This window comes from Mauremys mutica, chromosome 1 (genome assembly GCF_020497125.1).
Source record: "Mauremys mutica isolate MM-2020 ecotype Southern chromosome 1, ASM2049712v1, whole genome shotgun sequence".
NCBI classification, from domain to species: Eukaryota; Metazoa; Chordata; order Testudines; family Geoemydidae; genus Mauremys; species Mauremys mutica.
The window spans coordinates 216,862,963-216,884,344 of record NC_059072.1 but is presented as its reverse complement, the minus strand read 5'-3'; the positions used below and the strand labels follow the sequence as shown (position 1 = coordinate 216,884,344).

The following is a 21,382-nucleotide window of genomic DNA, read 5'->3' as shown; positions in this document are numbered from 1 at the left end:
AGGGCGCTCCGGACTGGAAAAAGAGCTAAGTTGCGGAGTAACCAGTAGGAGGCGCCGCAGGGGTGAGTCCCGACCCGTTTACAGGGGATATGATAGATGTCTATAAAATCATGAGTGGTATAGAGAAAGTAAATAAGGAAGTGTTATTTACTCCTTCTCATAATACAAGAACAAGGGGCTACCAAATGAAATTAATGGGTAGCAGGTTTAAAACAAACACAAGAAAGTATTTTTTTCACGCAACGCACTGTCACCCTCTGGAACTCCTTGCCAGAAGGTGTTGTGAAGACCAATACTATAACAGGGTTCAAAAGGGAGCTAGATAGATTCATGGAAGATAGGTCCATCAATAGCTATTAGCCAGGATGAGCAGGAATGGTGTTTCTAGCCTCTGTTTGCCAGAAGCTGGGATTGGGTGACAGGGGATGGATCGCTTGATGATAACCTGTCTGTTCATTCCCTTTGGGGCACCTGCCATTGGCCACTGTCAGAGGACAGGATACTGGGCTTGATGGACCTTTGGTCTGATCCAGTATGGCTGTTCTTATGTTCACTCCCTTCAATGGATTTAGAAGCATTTTGCCTCCTTCTGGCCTCCACAGGCATGTTGCCTTCAGCCATTGCCATTTGTGGGACCACTCTCCACTCTGTGCAGCACGGCAGGCTCTTCAGAGCACTGATGTCAGTGGAACTACTCCTGTACTTTAAGTTAGTCACATGCTTTTAAACCTTGTTGAAATGGCCTTGATTCTGCAGCTCTGTGCTGATGGACTCCCCTGAGCTGCACAGATATCCACTGAAGTCACTGAGTCTCCATGCCTACATGGAACTCCTTCCAGAATCAGGATCCACGGGCCTGTTCCTACAAACATGAACTACCTGTTGTACTGGGATTACTTACAGTAGCAAACTGTACTACCCTAAGTAGTCTAATTCCTGTTGATTGGGATTACTTACAGTAGCAAACTCTGCACTGGAGAGTAACTGCTTGCAAGGTCTGATCATAGGGTTGCCAAATGTCCAGTTTCAACTGGAGTACCTGGTCAAAAAGGGACTCTAGCGGCTCTGGTCAGCATCGCTGACCAACCTATTAAAAGTCCGGTGCATCGGGGCTCAGACAGTCTTCCTGCCTGCCCGGCTCTGGAAGCAGCCGGCATGTCCTTGTGGCCCCTAGGAACCACAGCCAATGGGAGCTGTGGGAGCAGTGCCTGCAGGCATGGAGCTGCTGGGCCGGACAGGATGGCCACTTCCAGGATCCACATGGAGCCAGGACAGGCAGGGAGCTGGCTTTAGCCCTGCTGTGCCACTGCCCGGGAGCCACCTGAGATAAGCACCACCCGGCTGGAACCTGCACCCAAACCACCTCCTGCACCCCAAACCCCGGCCCCAGATTGGAACCTGCTCCCACACCCTAACTCCCTCCCAGTGCGTGCATCCCCTCTCACACCCCAGCCCCCTGCCCCAGCCTCCTGCACCCTAACCCCCTCATCTCCTGCCCCACCCCAGAGCTCACACCCCCAGCCAGAGCATGCACCTCCTCCTGCACCCCCTCTCCTTGCCCCAGCCCTGAGCCTGTTCCCCCACTCTGAACCCCTTGACTCCAGCCCAGAGCCCCCTCCTGCACACCAAACCCTCATCCCCAGCCCCACTCCAGGGCCTGCACCCGCAGCCGGAACCTTCATCCCCTACTGCACCCCAAACCCCTGCCTCAGCCCTGAGCCCTCTCCTGCATTCAAACTCTAAATTAAATGTTTAGAGGTATAGAACAGCTTCCATATGAGAAGAGATTAATAAGACTGGGACTTTTCAACTTGGAAAACAGATGACTAAGAGGGGTTATGTATAAAAGTGTATAAAATCATGACTGGTATGGAGAAAGTAAATAAGGAAGTGTTATTTACTCCTTCTCATAACACAAGAACTTGGGGTCACCAAATGAAAATAATAAGCAGCAGGTTTAAAACAAACAAAAGGAATATTTTTCACACAATGCACAATTAGTCTGTGGAACTCTTTGCCAGAGAATGTTGTGAAGGCCAAGACTATAACAGGGTTCAAAAAAGAACTAAATAGTTCATGGAGGTCCATCAATGATTATTAGCCAGGATGGGCAGGAATGGTGTTCCTAGCCTCTGTTTGTCAGAGGCTGGGAATGGGCGACAGGGAATGGATCACTTGATGATTATCTTTTCTCTTCATTCCCTTTGGGGCACCTTGCACTGGCTACTATCGAAGACAGGACACTGGGCTAGATGGACATTTGGTCTGACCAAGTATGGCCACCCTTATTTTATCTCAGTGACTTCACACCACAGTGGTTACACTTAAAAGTTACTTCTCTTTTGAGAGAGATCTCTGGGGCCAGTAGTATTTCTCATTTTAAGTATAGGGACTCCCTTTCAGCATAGTAGAATCTTTCAATACAAAATAAACTTTTTAAATGCAACGACTGTAGGTGTGTTTTTGTATGGTATAATGTTTGTATAGCATAAGGTTGTATGGTATAATGTCTGTATTGCTTTAATTGTAAAATCTAAACATGGTTCTAAGGCTTAGGAGAAAGGAACACTGAGCTAGAAATCAGAAGTATGTTTTCAAGTCACTGAAGAAGCACTAATGCCATAATCTAGGCAAGAGTGCCTCAGAAACACAAAGCACTGAGTCAACATGATTTTTGGTTATTGTATGGAGCACCTAGCCTGAAGCAACCAAACACTGTTCCCATGGGAACATTTTAGCTTCTAAATCATTTGCTCTTCTTTCAATCCATCAGTGGAACTTTTATTGGGTGTTATCATGGGAGCATTTACCGAGCAATTTCCATAATGATAAAATCTTTTCAAATGAGATTTAAAATGTAATTAAAGGGCAGATTTTATGCATTAAAGACATTGTTGTGAAATGGCCATACATCATCATGTCACAAAGTCTCCTTTTCAACAACCCTATGGCATGACCCCAATTCCAGTCTGGTATGATTACATCTCTGAGTTTCATGCTAATGAGTTGATTAAAAAGAGAGATAGAAAGGTCTCTCTCTATTGGGGAGATATGCCTATGAATATCGTTAAGACATTTCAATGATCCCTGCACAATTTTCAAGATAACAAATGATAAGAGATACTTCTCCAGCAGCACAGCAAATGTTGACAAGTGATAGCTAAAGGGATCACCTTGCCCTGCAAAAAACATCTCAGTAAATCCCAGAAACTGCAGTTGTGGTTTGAAATGCAATTGCTGAGAAACTGGGAGTTGCACAGTACAAGTTTTAAAAGAAAGACAGGACTAAAATTCATGTTTGGAAGCTTTTCTGATACAAGAGAAGATAGAATATCTTTCTTTAGCAAATTAAACCCTGTCTTCAGAAAAATATTATCTGCTGATTTGTAAAAAGACAGAACAGCTTTAAACGTAGGTTCCTTACCATGTGAACTTTCACTTGTGTGATTCATCTTTAGAGATAGTGGGTAGGATTTTTCAAAAGCATGTAAGTGATTTAGGAGCACAAGTCCCACTAAAAGTCACATTGTGCTTGGTGCTTTAGTAAAGCCTATTTCCCCATCTCCAGGAGTTCATTTTCTCCTGCAACTGTGAATGGCAACCACTTGAAGGATTAAAGATTTTTTTTAAACATCTAACATTAAAGGGAATGGCAAAGAATTTCCTACTATGACTTGTGATGAGTCATCTGCATTTTTAATATACACCTGTAAGCATAAAAATAGTAGAGCATAAATCATTTTTAAAAATTAATGTTTAAATGGAAAAAAATCTCACCTCCTGACCCCCACATAAATAGGAATCTAGGGAGATATCAAATTGCATCAGTTAATAAACAGGACAGATTTTAGCATAGCAAAAATACTGTAAAGAGTTAATGCTTCAGTTAACTGTGTGTAACAAACATATAGGAAAACGAAACACCACTAGTTCTGTTACTAGTTTGTGAACACTTCTGCAGTGGGAAGCTATGGCATGGATTCTCAGCTGCAGTTTTTAATTTTCCAATGATGAGTAAGTACAGGCCACTGCTGGAGGTCACTAGACACAGGGCTAATCAGCTGAACCAATCAGGTGACTTCTGTTTTCCTAAATACCCTTCCCAATATTTATGTCACTGTAAGAACATACACAGTAACCACTGGATATTCAGGAAAACCTATGTGCTTAAAAACCCCCTGCAATGGTCAAGCATGGTACAGTACTGGATAGAGCACTAGGACTCAGGAGACTTGAGTTCTATTGATGACTCTACCAGAGGCCTGCTGGGTGACCTTGGGCAGTCACATCCCTAACCTGTGCTTCAGTTTCCCCGTCTGTTAAATGGAGACACTGATACTGACTTCCTTTATAAAAAGTGCTTTGAGAGCTACTCGATGAAAAGTACTAGATAGGAAGTGGGTATTATTATTATAAACACTGGAATACACTTGATCAATCTCATTAACTTCCCAAATCACTTCAATAAATTCAATTAAACTAATCTAAAACAGAGGGAGTGGTTGGCAAGGCATTCACTGGAATTCAGTTCCCCCCCAGGTCGCTAATAGACCGAATTCATTAGCCTTCAAGGTGCACTGTAAGGCCCACATTTTCTCCTTTGCTCATGAGGTAATTAGTGTGGTGATGTGTAGCTCTAGAGATGGCGTATGGCTTAATTTATTTCTATTATTTTTTTTCCCCTGGGTTATTCCATCTTATCTGAAGAAAATGATGACTTTGTTAGAGTATCATTAACATATTATCAAGGGAGCACTGAACAGGTAACTTTATCTTAGTTTAATAAAAAAACAATAAATAAAATCCAATAAATAAATACAATCATACAAAAATCCACAACACAGTTGTAACAATGAAGATCTACTTATTCATTTAGGGTTTGATCCAAAGGGAGCCTTGCCATTGACCTCTGTGGGGTAGGGTCAGGCCTTTAGTAGTCTATTTAATAAGACACAATTACAACAGTATTAATATTTTGTTGAGGAAATGTTTGTTTTACTATGTGTCTATCTAAATGTACACCTTGATCAAAAACAGACGTAATGGTAGGTTGAGCCCACTGCAAGGCACAGGAACTCCTAGGGATCAAATGTATCCTTGAGCACTTCATATTTACAGAATACTCATCTCTCAGCATTGAGATATTTTTACTTTGTGATGTGACCGAGTCAAATATTTGCCAACAGTAACTTTTAGTTTATGGCCTGCAGTGTAGCAGTGATGGATAATTGACAGAGTTCTTTTCTGAAAAATGAAATCAGTGGGAGCTGCAGTGCTTAGCACCTCAGAAAATCAGGCCACTTCTAGTCAAGTGCCTAAATATTTGGAAGAAAAAAATTACACACCCACACACACACCCACACACCTTTCTGAAACTATTAGAGCACTATAGGTTAATGTAGGTTTCAGATGACAGACTACTTACTGTACTGATGCAGTACTTGTTTGCTCCAGTCCCAATCATTCCAGTGAAAGTCTAGTTCCATTGTATCTCTATCTTCTGTCAGTATATTAACCCCCTCAACCTCTTGGCACATTTTTCAAAAAATAATTATGTTGCTACTTCCAGTGCTTCTAATTCCTTTCCCACTCTTGCCAGAGATGAAAGAGTAGCAGCTCAAAGGCAGCATCATTCTCAGTAGGAACATTTGCTTCCACTCAGTTACTCAGCCAAGGTCTCACTGCCTGTTTTCATTTCCATGCAAAGTCCTGCAGGATAATTTGGAGAGTAACTGCCTCTATTAGTTCCACTCACATCCCACTGCTTCCAATTAGTACTGATTTTCTCTTACAAGAAGCCGCCAGAAAGGCTGAACTGCACAACTTCCTCAAAGCCGGGGGAGGAAAATTTGGAAAAAAAGAATGGGAAAGTTTCCTCTTTCTGTCTTTATGAGCTATAAAATACTTCTGAGGTTTATTTATTACAAATCATTGCTCTTATGGAGGACAGTGATTTTTATGCGTGGATGGATATGTTTGTGTTGTGGGGTTAGTTTGAAGTTTGTACTCACCAAAGATGTTAAAATAAAATCGTTTATATTTTATCACATTAGTATTTCAACCCATCTCTTCTTACACTTATCAAATAAACAAAGGATGGGCAATCCCCTTCCAGATTAAAAAGGAAATTTTACATGTTAAAAACACAAAATTAAAGCATAGACTTTTTTTTACAGTAGAAAAGCATTCCTCTTATTTTCTCCACAGATCATTTTAGTTCTTTCTGCCACAAATCTCTTCTGTAACCTTATTTTATAAATTCTAATGTGTCACTCTTTTGTTGGCACCATGTTTGATGCCTGGAGACAATCTGTACATCAGTTTCACAACATGATGTTCTATTAATTAAAACATGATAAACTGTTATTAAAACTCTAAAGAGAACAACATGAGAACAGAAACTAGATGCCTCAGACATAATGCATTCAGAAATACTGATGTGTGGCTAGAAAAAAGCTTTTAAGGGTTCTAGAACGGTTTTTATAAGTTTGCATTTTTTTAAACACGATGGAATTTTCTACTAGCTGTGTCTTCTATTTCAACTATTATTGCTAACTGAAATTCAAAAGCTATGCTAAAGATACATTTAAATACCTTATTCAAGAGCAGATTAAATAAGTGGGAATGATATAGGGATGAGTGATGCAAAATACAAAGGAGAACATTTGAAGCAGGCTGAAATTATTCAGATGAAACTTTTTTAGCAGATTCGAGTGGACCAAAACATTTTACAAACTTGTGTTGAATTTGCCAAAACATTTTTGGTCAGACCAAAACAACCAATCAAACAAAAAAAAATCAAAATGAAACGTTTTGATATTTCAATTCATAATGATTTTTTGTTTAGAATTTTATTGCAATTTTATTTTAATTAAAAAAAAACCCTTGAAAATGAAATTAAACATTTCACTTTAGGTTGAAATAAATGTTTCATTTTTGACAAACAAAATATTCATTTGGCCCAAAATAACATTTACTTTTTGGTTTGCCAAAATATTCTAAAATATTTTGTTTAGGGTTGACCAGAAAAAAAATATTTGTATTATGTGCTAGCAAACACAACATTCAGTTATATGCCCTAGGCACACTTAACCTATGTTTTTGTAAATGGCCATACACTATGTATGGGTCCAATGTTCTCCTAAGCAAACTGATTCTCTGGAAAACCCAGATATAGAAATGGAAACTGTGAAAACCAGATTCACTGATGTTCTTTCTTAACCCCACACGTGTGGATGCCACAAATTCAGAGGACCCAACAGAGAAGTCTGCATGCCTCTTGCTTCTGCTTTGTTACACAACTTTCAATCCTCTGCTGCTTCCCTCTCTTAGATAGCACACCACCTAAAACAGCTATGAAACCAGGGTCTCACTGATCCGTAGCTGCCCTAGGAGTCTCTAGTGGATATGCTACAGTGTGGAAAGCAGAACCTCTATAAGCTAGTGAAGATTCTCCATCAGTAACTTTCACTGCCATTTCACATGTGCTGGGGGGAAGAGATTAGGGCAGAGACCTGAAACGAATCCTGCATCTTTTCTCTCCAACTTCTCAAATGCTTATTCACACCAACACATGCCTACCCTCAGTGAGAGCTGGTGTACATGATATATGAATTTGGTCATTTGAATGTGTAATCAATGCCCTGATTCAGCAAAACAGTTAAGAGATGCTCAATGCTGTCATTTCAATATTTCAAAAATGTTACTTAGAATCCAGCATATTGCAAATAGTAGTGGCACATCACTAGAGAATCTTAAAACTCAATTTGAGCAACACTAGATAATAGAATAGTGACTTTTAACAAAGTGATAACAATAGCTGAAATCCAATCCAAAACGAGAGAGGATTTTAAATAGAAAAAAATAAACGGGGGAGAAAATGTTCTCTTGTATTTGTCACTGTAGCTAAAATGTACTATTAAAGTGTATGATTTTAGCTAGAAAATCTCAGTAGGCCCTACATAATATCCTTTACTATATGAATTCTGAGATCCTTGGGTAACTCCCCACTCACAAACACCATTCATCTGATTATGCTTTTGAGTTCTAGTTGCACAGCAGATGATTTGACCTTGACACCCTTGACAGAAATACCTCAAAACCACTGTCACACTTAAAATGGTTGTGGTTTAATATAATTTGTGCTAAACATTTTCTTCTCTTCAGTTTTTAAACAAATTCCGTTTGTGGTATTAGCAGAAGTTCTGCACCAATAGTTGCTTCATAGAATATCAGGGTTGGAAGGGACCTCAGGGGGTTATTGAGTCCAAACCCTACTCAAAGCAGGACCAATCCCCAGACAGATTTTTGCCCTAGATCCCTAAGTGGCCCCCTCAACGATTGAGCTCACAACCCTGGGTTTAGCAGGCCAATGCTCAAACTACTGAGCTATCCCTCCCTCTGCCTTCACGAGTGGTTAGATCGGCTTAACTATGTCACTTGGGGTGTGTGGATTTTTCATAGCTGGGTCGACCTAACTTTGGAGTGGAGACACTCACTACAGCAATGGGTGTACAAAACTTCTCAATGTAGATTATCAGAACAAAAACAACCCCAATTTACTTTTTACCTTTCATCCTATTTACTTTTTTTTTTTAAACTTCCTTGATCATTGGACAACAAAATTAGGCTGGTCAGTTTCCCCTTCACTAACACAGTAATGGTGTAGTGGAGTTTCCAGTAACAAAATGTGATGCTTACATTTTGTTTTTTAATTAAAAAAAAATCACAAAAACATAGGGGTTTTTCTTAGTAACAAATAGCAACCTACGTTTTGCAACTAAATTATAGGCATGCACCATTAAAAAGGAGAATAATTCAGCATATTCAAGAAAAAATTAACAATGAAATGATAAATATAGACTCTTTATTACATTAAATTTAATACCAGAAAACAGATCCTACCCTTTTTCTACAGTGACAGGAGTAATTTAATCTGTAGATAACAAGACTCAAATGCTGGCTCAGATCACAAGTTAAAATAAGTTTTTGGTCATATCCATGTGTTTAATGCACATCCATCTACATAATAAAATGTGCACACAATTCAATGAGATTTTTCATCGCTGTTCAAGAAGGATCCCAGAGTCTCCAATGCCAGCTGCACTTCAGGTTAGCACTGAAGGACTCTGGAAGAGCTGGGGAAGCTTGACTATTGCCTGCCAGTATTATGTTTAGCTCTAGTAAACACTCTACAAGATATGCAAACAAATCAAAGCAAAGGTGTTGGGATTTTATTAAGATTTAAAAATATATCTTTTTAAATTATGTACATAGTGTACATAGTGTACACTTTTCAAACAATGCAGAACTCAAAAATTCAAAAACAAAGAAGAAAATCCTGCCATGACCTGAGAGTACATCTACACCGCATGCTTCTTTCGGCTGAGTGTAGAGTACATACGTCCCTCTCTTCCCCCCCCCCAGCATGGGCGTAGCCAGAGAGGCATGGCTTAGGTGAGTACATTAAACACATACCGGAAGGTTGTGGGCATGTATGGGAGTACATACCCTTCAATCATGTTCTCTGCTTGCCTAAGCCCTGCCTCCCCATCTACACTGCTATTTTTAGCTGTGTAGTGTACTGCTGCCTCCCCACTGCTGGAGCCTTTCCCAGCCACAGGACAAGGACACCCAAGGGAAAGACTCTGGGGATGCTGAAGGGAAAGGCATTGGCTGCTCCCTGTTGTGAAGCCCTTCCTTGCTGCCTCCCTCCTGCCAGAGTCTGTCCTTGCCGCAGTCAAAAGCTCCTACAGTGGGGAGGTTCTGAAGTTTTTCCTTGATTTATCCCCCTGCCAGAGCCCTTCACTCACATGTTTAGCTACACACCACAGGCTTTTCACTGTGTAGCTACACACTCCCTACATGCTGCCACCCAGTGGTGTGTAGTGTAGGTATAGCATAGAAAGTTGAACAGAAAGGGAAAAAGAAGCAAAGTGGTGTTAGCTGCAATTACAGGGGAAGATAGCTAAATGTAGGCTGGTGCAAAACAGTTCTGGGTGAACTTTACTTCTTTTACAATCGGGAACAGACTTCATCTTTGATTAGTGATTATGGCTGATTGCAGACTGTATACTTGGGAGTTGGACATGCTGTCTAAAAGGCAGAGCATATCCCTTGTCAGCAAGCCAGTATGTTAGTCAGCTCTCTGCGTAGCACTCTTGAGTGTTTTGGTATCAAACACTTCTGCTTGAGCTGTTCTAGAAGTTCCATCTGCAATCTTCTCGCCACCAGTGCACCAGAGAATACAATCTAAACCCAAGTATAACCCTTGGTTTTGCTTAGAAAAAGCAATCTACTGCTGTTCAATAAAGGCTACTCTTCCAAATGCTTTATAAATTGTTCTAACAGGACACAGCAATCAGCGTTAATGATTAATATTAAGTTAATGATTCAAACTGAATTCTAAAATATCAAAGGATACATGTTGGCGTCTCAGCTACTCCATTGGCTCAGCTTTACTTTGTGATTTTTCTTACCCTAAGCATGCCAAGAGGTAACACACTTGATTAGCCAAGGGACACCAATGTGCATCCACTGATGTATATCACAAGGGCTTAGATTCCAATATATGTAAAGCTTTGAAGTGAAAAAAAAATCTGCACAGCTGAATTTTTTTATGGAATTGCCCTGATTAGGTTTTGCACTACACAAAGTGTAATAGATGGTATCCCTCCATTTTAATTTATTATGTATTTATTTCAGTGTATAAAAAATGTACCTATCCTATGTATAATGCACATGCACAAGCTTTATAAAAACAATTCAGAAACGGAACTCAATACCTCCAAAAACAAAAGACTCCTAAACTCACACAACACAAACCAAAACCTTCCAACACCATTATCCAGCTAGCCATCTCTCCTAGACTTTTCTGGGCCGAGAGAATGGATGAGTCTGGCACTGTGACCTGAAGCTGGAGCGGTGAGGAATATCACACAGGAAGAAAGCGATCTCTGAAGGAACGAGCATCCAGCTCATGTAATGAGTTAGAGGTCAAAACCAAGAATACAGATTGCCTCTAAAGACAAATGAGGAGTTAGATTATTATTAGAAAAAATACATGATAATTATCAGTTGTGTACGAGGATTATGAATAAAATTGCAAATTTAAAAGTATAATAAATATAGAACACTTTAGAAACCGGACTTTTCAAATTAGTTTTGGAGAGATGTGTGCATCATTTGTATAAGCATTCACTGGTTAATGTTGTTGTTGTTGTTATTAATCAGATACTTTCCTTGCCTTCTTTTAGTTATAATTTTCTTAAAGAAGCCTGCACATAATATTTTCTTAGGCAATGTCTACACTACAGCGCCATAGCTATGTGAGCATAGCTGCCTAGATGATGGAAGGGATTTTTTCATTACTGTAGGAACTCCACCTCCCTGAGTGATGGCAGCGAGGTTGATGGAAGCATTCTTCCACTCACATAGCTGCATCTACATCGGGGCATTAGGTCGGCATCGCTAAAGTGCTCAGGAGTATGGATTTTTCATACCCTGAGCACCACAGCTGTGTCATCCTAAGATTTAAGTGTAGAGTGCATCTTACTTAGTGTCTATACTCTTCTATCTGCCCATTTTATTTTTCCTGAGTTTTTAGTGCAGGGGTAGGCAACCTATGGCACGGGTGCCGAAGGCGGCACGCGAGCTGATTTTTAGTGGCACTCACACTGCCCGGGTCCTGGCTACCGGTCCGTGGGGGCTCTGCATTTTAATTTAATTTTAAATGAAGCTTCTTAAACATTTTAAAGGCCTTATTTACTTTATATACAAGAATAGTTTAATTATATATTATAGACTTATAGAAAGAGACCTTCTAAAAATGTTAAAATGTATTACTGGCACGCAAAACCTTAAATTAGAGTGAATAAATGAAGATTTGGCACACCACCTCTGAAAGGTTGCCGATCCCTGTTTTAGTGGAACACTGGCTAGCTTGGTATGTTATTGCTCTTTTATACCAATGGTCTATATCACCGCATATTGTATTTCTTTCTCTCTACCCATAAGCACTGATGATATCAGCATATAATTGCTGTTTTTTTCCTTCTCCCAGAGGAATGAATTTATTTACTGAAAGAGATCTAAACTCCAAAAGATATATTATCCAATTATACCACCACCATTCTTGACTTGACACTTGTGAATTCTAATCATTTTTCAGGAGAGGAAAAACAAACAAAACAAACAATTCTTGCTCTAGATGCAGAACTTTCTTTCTCTCTCATTCCCACTCTCTTGCACCAATCGTATCGCCCCTGTAGGAGCAGGATTTTATAATTGTACTATGAGAATTAATGTATGATTTGATTTCATCCTGCCATCACCCTTTTTGAATAGCAGAAAGGAATGACAGACCAGAACAATCCTTATGACTGATTATAGTCACCCTTTTGTTTTAGGATAAGTTATAATGTTTACTATGGTTTCCTATATGTATTACAAATTAGGCACTCTAGTTAAATATACATTTCTTTGTTTTAAGGTTTAGAAAGTAAGAGGCAGGATCTTGTATTATGTCTATGTTAAGGAGATTAGAGGAACATTGAGGGCCTGAAGCCCCAGTGTGAATTGTTTTAGTTATAAGATTTAGCAAGCCTTGATTTACAATGTATTCTGCTGAATATAAAATATTGCTGTCTGTATACCTTTAAAGGTTTCTGTAAGAGATTGTTTGTGTGACTGGAATGCATGAATTAGGAAAAGATAAGGTGTGAACGCCATCACAAATGTCCAGATGGTCAAGAAAAAGTGAGAGACTTGGAAAGACCAGGAGCCAATCAGAAAACATCCATTGTATCCCATGCTAAACATGTTAGCAGCATTGACGACCTCAGAGGTGAGGCAGGCACCCCAGAAGGCAAGACAACTAATAGGAGATAATGATGGGAAGCCCGACAATAACCATCAAATGATAACAGCAGGAAACCCCAAGATTAACACCACTTAAGGACAGGATGACATTGCAAAATGCATGGACTCAAATGGGAATTTACAACTATAAAGCTGGGGTGTTTTGCCATGGAACTCTGGGTTCAGTCCTGCAAAGCCTCGGATCGTGACTGACAGAGCCCAGCTTCTCACTTGTGCTCAGTGTAACTGGCCATTAGATTAACTCAAGCTACAACAGACTGGTATCTATAAACATCAACTGGCAGTACTGTGTGTGTGTGTGTGTAAAGCATACGATAACGGTTGTATTTTCAATAAATGCGGCGTTTTTACCTTCTCCTCTATAAAAGATCCCTTGTGCTTTGTATGAGCATAACACCCCAACTGCTATGAATACCATGCTCAAAGACAGCCACAACAGCCTGTTTTGTAGGGACACCATTGATTCTGTGGCAGAAAAGTGGTAGAAGCAGAGTAAAAGCATTTGAGCTCTCAGCCAAGACATGAGCACTGGCAACCAGTGAGGGAAACAGGAGAGTAGCCATCTGAAATTGGTGCCCCAATATTCTCACTTGAAGCATAGGTAAAGCAAAAAAAGCTTTTTTTAATTTTTTTTTTCCAATTTTCTTATTGGAAAAGGAAGTTTGAGACATTCCTTAGTCCCAGCATTTGTCTGTATGATGTTCAGAACTGATGGGAGCATCCTAATGTCTACAAGATTTAACTCTTTCATGTCTCAAAGGACTTCTTGCTGTTCTCAGTCTTTTTACTTACGCTTCGCTTCTGATCATCCATCTATCTCCCACTTGATCCATGCTAAAAGCTAAGTGTGTTCCTTTTATCTGTTCTCCAAACTCTTATTTCTCATTATTTTGTCAACATTGGTGTCTCTCTACCTGAATAACTAGACTGATATATTTTTCCTCACCATAAATGTTTTGGCAACATGCTTTGAAAAAATTCAAAAAGAGTCCAGCTGGGACGGCAGCAGCATCTCTGTCATAGGTGCTTATTTATTTATTATTATTTTGAAAGGATCAATGCCAAGAAAGAGGAAGAAATTGCAGATTGCATTGAACAGCATGAGAAACCAAGTACATATGGGTTTTTGACAAGGACACCAGACAGAAATCCAGGCCCTATGAACATCACCAGCCAGCTACACAGTGTTCAGAAGGGCTCTGTAACTTTTCTGATTTTTTTTTTAGCCTTGAAGGTCAGGGTAATTCATCTGAACAATTTGCTCAGGTGTAACATTTCCAGTCCTTATTGGATAGACTGGCTGAAAGCTTCCTTATTAAAAGTTAGTTCCCATCGAACTTTCTCCATTTAAAAATCAGAATTAATTTACTCTAACAAGCAGTAGAATTGCTGCGGAGCTGTGAGAGATTAATCGGATTTTCAGCATAGAGTAAAATGAAGTTATGAGATATGGGAGCTGGTTAACATAACCTAAATACCAAAGGATTAATAGCTTCAGTAGTTTTGTGAATTCATTGTAAGATAGAAATCTACATTACAAATATCAAATAAAAATATTCATGGAATGATTATGGGAAAAGAATGATCATAATCAAATGCTGCAGCTATGCAAAGATTAGTACACCCCTAAGGAAAATGGTGATATGCAGACCAAGCCCATAACAAAATGATTTCATGGGGGGTTCCTAACTCATAAATGGGTATACTGCACAATGGTCGGAGGTATAATTAGGGAATATGTCCTCTAAATCTGCTGCAACAGAAGGTAATTACCTATCTTGGGTGGGCTGAATAGTTAATTAATACAGTAAGATGGGATGGTGCAGAGCGATGTTGGCTGCTCCTCTCTACTTCTCGGCAGGCTGTTCAAAAAGAAAATGCAAGAAAAGACCTTGAGCACCAGAGTAAATTTTGAAATGCCTCTGCCTAGACATGCACTGCCAATGCACATCAGGATACTTGCTTATATACAGGTGACTTCATATTATTCAGAATCTGAATTTAATTATTACTTTATATATTTCGGATGAGTAGGGCAGGGGCGATTTGCTGTTTGTTTATTTAATGAGGATAGTGCTCATAAATGGTGCTAGACTGACAAGCTTGGAAAATGAAGTATTGTAATTGTACACAGAATAGATTCAACTTAGACTTACTTATGACACAACGTCACTAGGGAATTGTAGTCTAGATGAAATTACTATAAGGTGGGTGCACAACTGATTCAGAATATTTATCAGTGCCAAACTGTATCTAGTGGGATCCTGCAAGGGTCAGTCCTGGGTCTGGTACTATTCAATATTTTCATAAAAGACTTGGATAATGGAGTGGATAGTATGCATATAAAAATCTGTGGATGATACCAAGCTGGAAGGGGTTGCAAGCACTTTGGAAGATAGGATTAGAATACAAAACGGACTTGACAAGTTAGAGAATTGGACCTGTGTAAAGTACTTCACTATGGAATGAAAAGTCAAAATGCACAGCAACAAAATGGGGAATAACTGGCTTGGTAGTAGTGTTGCTGAAAATGATCTGGGAGTTATAGCAGATCACAAATTGAATATGAGTCAACAATATGATGCAATTATAAAAAAGGCTAATGTTATTCTGGCGTGTATTAACTACAGTATCATATGTAAGAAGGTAATTATTGCGCTCTACTCGGCACTGGTGAGGCCTCAGTTGGAGTAGTATGTGCAGATCTTGGCACCATAGTTTAAGAAAGAAATGGATACATTCAAGAGAGTCCAGAGGAGAGCAACAAAAATGATAAAAGGTTTAGGAAACCTTACCAAGGAAGAAAAGTTTAAAAAAAACAAAACAAAAAAAAACCTTGCTCATGTTTAGTCCCGAGAAAAGAAGTCTGAATGTGGACCTGATAGCAGTCTTCAAATGTGAAGCGCTGTTATAAAGAGGATTGTGATCAATTGTTTCCCATATCCACTGAAGGTAGAATTAGTAATAGGCTTAATTTGCACCAAGGGAGATTTAGGTTAGATATTAGGAAAAAAACTCTCACTATAAAGGTAGTTAAGTTATGGAATAAGCTTACAATGAAGGTTGTGGAATGTCATAATTGGAGATTTTTAAGAACAGGTTGGACAAACACCTGTTAGGGATATACTTGGTCCTGTCTCAGTGCAGACACCTGGACTAGATGACCTCTTTAGGTCCCTTCCAGCCGTTATGTTTCTATGATTCTCCAACCTACCAGAGCACTAGGCCTGAACTCTGAACTACATAGGGATGAGACAGGAAGGAAGGTCATTCTCCACATCCATTTGATTTAGCTCTCTGTTGTGACTGCAAAGAATAGTGCTAATTAATGCAACTGTAACAAGGATTTTGGTCGCTGCCATTAGACAGATTCAACCTGCAGGTAAACCTGTGTACCTATTTTCAAATCTCAGAGTCCCTTGGTTAAATTTCTGATATATTCCCCTTCAGTCATTAGATAAAATTATCTATGTTTTGCAACATTATGAGATTTTTATATTGAAATTTATCAGGCATCATATTACCATACAAATTAAGGGCCTCAATCTTGGAGGTGCAGAGTATCTGCAATTTATCTTGGATTCATAGGTCTTTGACCCCAAATCAGTGGACATCGCAGTAGATAGCACCTATCAGGATCAGGCAGCTCTAAGTCATTTTGATAGACCATTTACTCAGAGCAGGTAACCAGCTCAGATTGCAATCCAGATACAATGAATATTTAGAGATGAAAGTTCTAATCTTTAGCTCATGAAATGCTTCAGGCACAATTATTCTGCTTGGTAGTTTGCCAGTCCAGTAGAAAAATATGCCTGATTTATTGCAATAAACCCTGAGATGCAAAAAACACCAAAAGGGCTTAGATCAAGGAGCAATTTACCACTAACATTATATGCTTTAAAAGCAAATAACCCCTATCAGTATGCAACAAATATTGTTTAAACATATGTTTTGCAATGTCTTGATGTTTCCCGGTGATTAAGAGCTTCAGTGGTATAGAAATGCTTTAGAATAAATACTATTATTCAATAGTTGTTTGTGTTGTCCATGACTGCACTTTTTTAATTTAGTAAGTTAAAATATGAAATGTGATGTCCTGATTTATATGTAGTTGAATAATTAGACCTAAGAATACAAAGAACACTGAATTCTGGATTGTACATGTATAAATGCAGTGACTGAAAGGTTACATATAGGAGATAAAGAACGAGAACTAGGGATACTACATAAAAGAAATTTGCTCAGGGAGGGCAGCTGTTAAATGTTATAGATTTTGGCTTGCTACTAGAGAGAAGTGAATATACATGGCAGCTGTAGGATTCTGGCAATAATATATCTTTTTTGAGAATTCCCTTCCTTTTTAAGCATTACCCTCAACCTGTCCGTACAATGGGAGAGATCATCATTTTCCAAATCCCAGAACACTATTTCCCATCAATTACAACAAAATAAAATCATATGACATGCTCCATGTGTGTATATTGCACAAAAGATTGCGTATGTGCATTATGTTTCACATGTATGAAACAACAGCCCAATCTGATTTTAAATTATGCAAAAAATAATCCTTAAAATATTCGAGGCTAAATTGGGGCTATGAAGCCTCATCCATAGGAGAAGGCTGCAGAGGTGCAAAGCCCCGAAAGAAACTCCAGAAGTCAGTGGGCCGCATCTAAACCCCTCTGAAATCAATATGAAGACTGTTACTGACTTCAACGGAGCTGGATTAGACTGACTGTGTCTGAGGCAGTGCAATGCCTCTCAGAGCGCACACAGCGGTGATCACTGCTACACCCCTTAATTGAGCGCCACCAGCCTTCTTCATCCTGTGTTTGTCCAGCTTTGCTGCTCCAATGCAATAACTTTACTACCTTCGGGTAGTGAATCCAAGAGAATGAGCTGGTTTTATATATAATTTTGTATGGAACCAGTAAGTGATATCCAAATACTAAAGCTTTCTGAAAAGATCCAATTATTTTATTTATTTTCTCCTCTTTATTCAAATAAAATTATTTGTCAACCTGATAGTTAAATCTGATAATTGCCTTATTTTCTGCATTCTTTTGATAGCTTCTAGAACATAATAAATGCTAATACAGAGCACATATGGGGATATTTTCCTTTATGGAATGACTTTTTGGAATAATCGTGCCTGAACATACCAAGTTCATAATTTAACTTCTTTGCTAAAAGAAATACTGAGGCTTAGCTTCCCAGTGGAACTCCATGTTCCTTTTGCAATCTTGTTGAAAGCCAAAACTGAACAATGACTTTAAAATTTCTGATATCCGTTACTCAGTGACTGTCTGTTTGCCAAGAGCAGGGCTGGCTCCAGACCCCAGCGTGCCAAGCGCGTGCTTGGGGTGGCATGCCACGGGGGGCGCTCTGCCTGTTGCTGGGAGGGTGGCAGGCGGCTCCGGTGGACCTCCCGCAGGCGTCCCTGCGGAGGGTCCGCGGGTCCCGCGGCTCCGGTGGACCTCCCGCAGGCATGCCTGCGGATCCTCCACCGAAGCCGCGGGACCAGCGGACCCTCTGCAGGCACGTCTGCAGGAGGTCCACCGGAGCCGCGGGACCGGCGACCACCAGAGCGCCCCCCGCAGTGTGCCGCCGTGCTTGGGGTGGCGAAATCGCTAGAGCCGCCCCTGGCCAAGAGCACACACAACTGAGACACACCGACATGAATTGCTGCTTGAGACATGAGCATTTCAAGAGCATCTTGATGCGAAACAAAATGAAAAACTAGCCCCTACTGTAGAAAGTTCTGGAAGCTGATGAAATGGCAGACATTTTACTTTCCTTCTTTCTGCGCTCATTTACTCATGAATGGGGACATAAAGAGCAATCATAAACTCTTGTCACAAATTATTTGTTTTAGATGAAAAGAAACAATAAATTTAAAAACAATAAAAGCAACCTTTGTAAATCAGTAGTTTATATCTCCTGCATTCTACATTTGAAATGAAAAATAAAATGGCAGAGGCCTCTGTAGTAAGGAGAGACCCCTCTACAATTAAAGAAGCAACACACAAAAAACAGAAAGACATCCTCCTCCTTCAGATACATGGCTACGTGTACCCGATAGCTCCTTGCTGAAGGGATCTCACAGTCGTAGCTAATTCCAAGAACTGAATATATATGATCTGTGATCTTGGTGTCCAGGATACCGCCAGATCATATGCAGATTGATTGGGAGCTTTCTTAGACCCAACCCTCATTGACCCCAAACAGCAAGAATTAATACCTAAATCAACAGACAAGGCATAACTCCCAACTGCTGCAGGGATGGAAAGGAACCTTTATTCCTAAGCCCAGCTATGAGAACCATCTGATCAGAAGGATTAAGGGTTTGGCTCAGGGGGATTTAAGTACAGGATGGATGAGGTTAGAATACATACTACGAAATCAAACTGATCCTCCATAGCGCAAACAGAACCCCTACAATGAACCATGAAATTGTATAATATGAACTGAACATTTGCAAACTTTTCAATGCAATAAAGCAAAAAATGCATAGACCTTATCAACACATTTTCCTTACCCTAAAACTTGTGTCACAAACACACTTTCATAACATGTTTGTTTTAGGGAAAGAACACTGTAAGAGCCAGGTGGAACAAGAGTGAATCTGATTCTGCCTTTCCAAAGGTGGTGTTTATGAAATCCCCACTCTCCCTAAACCTGATAGGAACAGGGAATAGCAAAAGGCTACCTGCTATGGATGGAGAAGCAATGTCATAAGCCAAGAGATATACAAGATGTCCTGATTACTTTCCGCAGGGCAGCTCCAGATGTAAGATCAAAGCAGATCTCCTTCAGTTGTGTATAATCTAGAAATCTTTTATGCCATAATAATAATATATATATTATATAATAATACAATAATACAAAGTATATATAATACTGCAATAATACAAAGTAAACTTTTATCAAATCACTAAGGTTGTAACCATGCACCAAACTGATCTCAAATAAGCAACAATAAAAAACTTTATAAACAACCCATGTCATACATATTTGCTCATGCCTTTTTCTGACAAACAGGGAGGAACTAATTGAGAATCTGACGGTGGAAGGCAGCTTGGGTGAAAGTAATTCTAAGGAATACTAGGAGAGAAAACAGCAGAATAAAGACTTCAAAAAGGAAGACTAGCAACCTCAGAGAATTGGTAGTAGTTATGATCCCATGGGAAGCAAGTCTAACAGAAAACAGAATTCAGGAGAATAGGCAGTTTTAAAGGAGACATTATTAAGGGCACAAAAGCAAACTATCCCAACACATAGGAAAGATAGAAAGTATAGTAAGAGGCCATTGTGGCTTAACCAAGAGATCTGCAGTGACCTGAAACTCAAAAAAGAATCATCAAAAAAGAAGTGGAAACCAGGTCAAATTACAAAAGATGATTAAAAAAACCCATCACAAGCATGTGAGGGCCAAGAAAGGCCAAGGCACAATATGAGATTAAACTAACTAGCGTCATAAAAGGTAACAAGAGAGCATTTTATAAATACATGTGAAGCAAGAGTAAGATCAGGGACAGGGTAGGCCCATTACTAAATGAGGAGGGAAAGACAGTAACAGAAAACACAGCAATGGTCGAAGAGTTAAATGCCCTTTTTGTTTTAGTTTTCACCAAAAAAGCTGGCAATGATCAGACAACTAACAGAGAACATCAGTGTAAATGGGGTAGGATCTGAGGCTAAAATAGGAAAAGAACAAGTTAAGAATTACTTAGACAAGTTAGATGTTGCCAAGTCAGCAGGGCCTAAGGAAATACATCCTAAAATACTTAAGGAACCGGCTAAAGAGATCTCTGAGCCACTAGTGATGATCTTTGAGAACTCATGGAGGACGGGAGAAATACCTGAGGCCTGGAAAAGAGCAAATATAGTACCTATCTATAAAAAGGGGAATAAGGAAAACTTTACAGACCTGTCAGCTTAACTTTGGTACCCAGAAAGATAATGGAGCAAATAATCAAACAATGGATTTGTAAGGACCTATAAGGAAATAAGGTGATAAGTAACAGTTAACAAGGATTTGTAAACAACAAATCATGTCAAACCAACCTAATATTCTTCTTTGACAGGGTAACAAGCCTGGTGGATGGGGGGTGGGGGGGAAGCAGATGATGTCATCTATTTTGGGTTTTGACACTCTCATGTGACCTTCTCATAAACAAAAATGCACCGAGAAAAAAGTTTCACTAGCCTTTTCAGGAAAGGAATAGCAAAAAGAGAGACATAGTATGTGAATTACGAACAGCTGAAGAAAAATAGGCTGAGGATAGAACAAAGACACAGCAAACCAATTTGCTGTATTTGAATGACCAGCCAAGGAATGATAGGCCAGGATTGTAGAGAGCCTCCAGCCTGCTGGAGGAGGGTCTGACAGATGGGGACAATTTTGAAGCCAATACCGTGGAGGGAAGCAAGGAAGAGGCTGACAGAAGCAGCATTGTTCCACCCAGAACAAACTTACCTCTGCAACAGGAGTGGTGGACAG

At 39.6% G+C, this 21,382-nt stretch overlaps 1 protein-coding gene across 21 annotated transcripts in view; it reads right to left on the bottom strand.

Moving 5' to 3' along the window:
• DMD (dystrophin) overlaps nt 1–21,382 on the bottom strand; it is a 2,044,659-nt gene that overhangs the window by 320,222 nt on the left and 1,703,055 nt on the right. Inside the window, exon 1 of one of the 21 annotated variants that reach the window (XM_045002312.1) lies at nt 5,426–5,496. The exons of the other annotated variants lie outside the window; for them this stretch is intronic. Within the exon in view, the coding sequence (XP_044858247.1) occupies nt 5,426–5,464 (39 nt within the window). The 5' untranslated portion in view covers nt 5,465–5,496. Of the gene's footprint in view, nt 1–5,425; nt 5,497–21,382 lie in introns of those variants that run through there. 21 annotated transcript variants of the gene reach the window in all.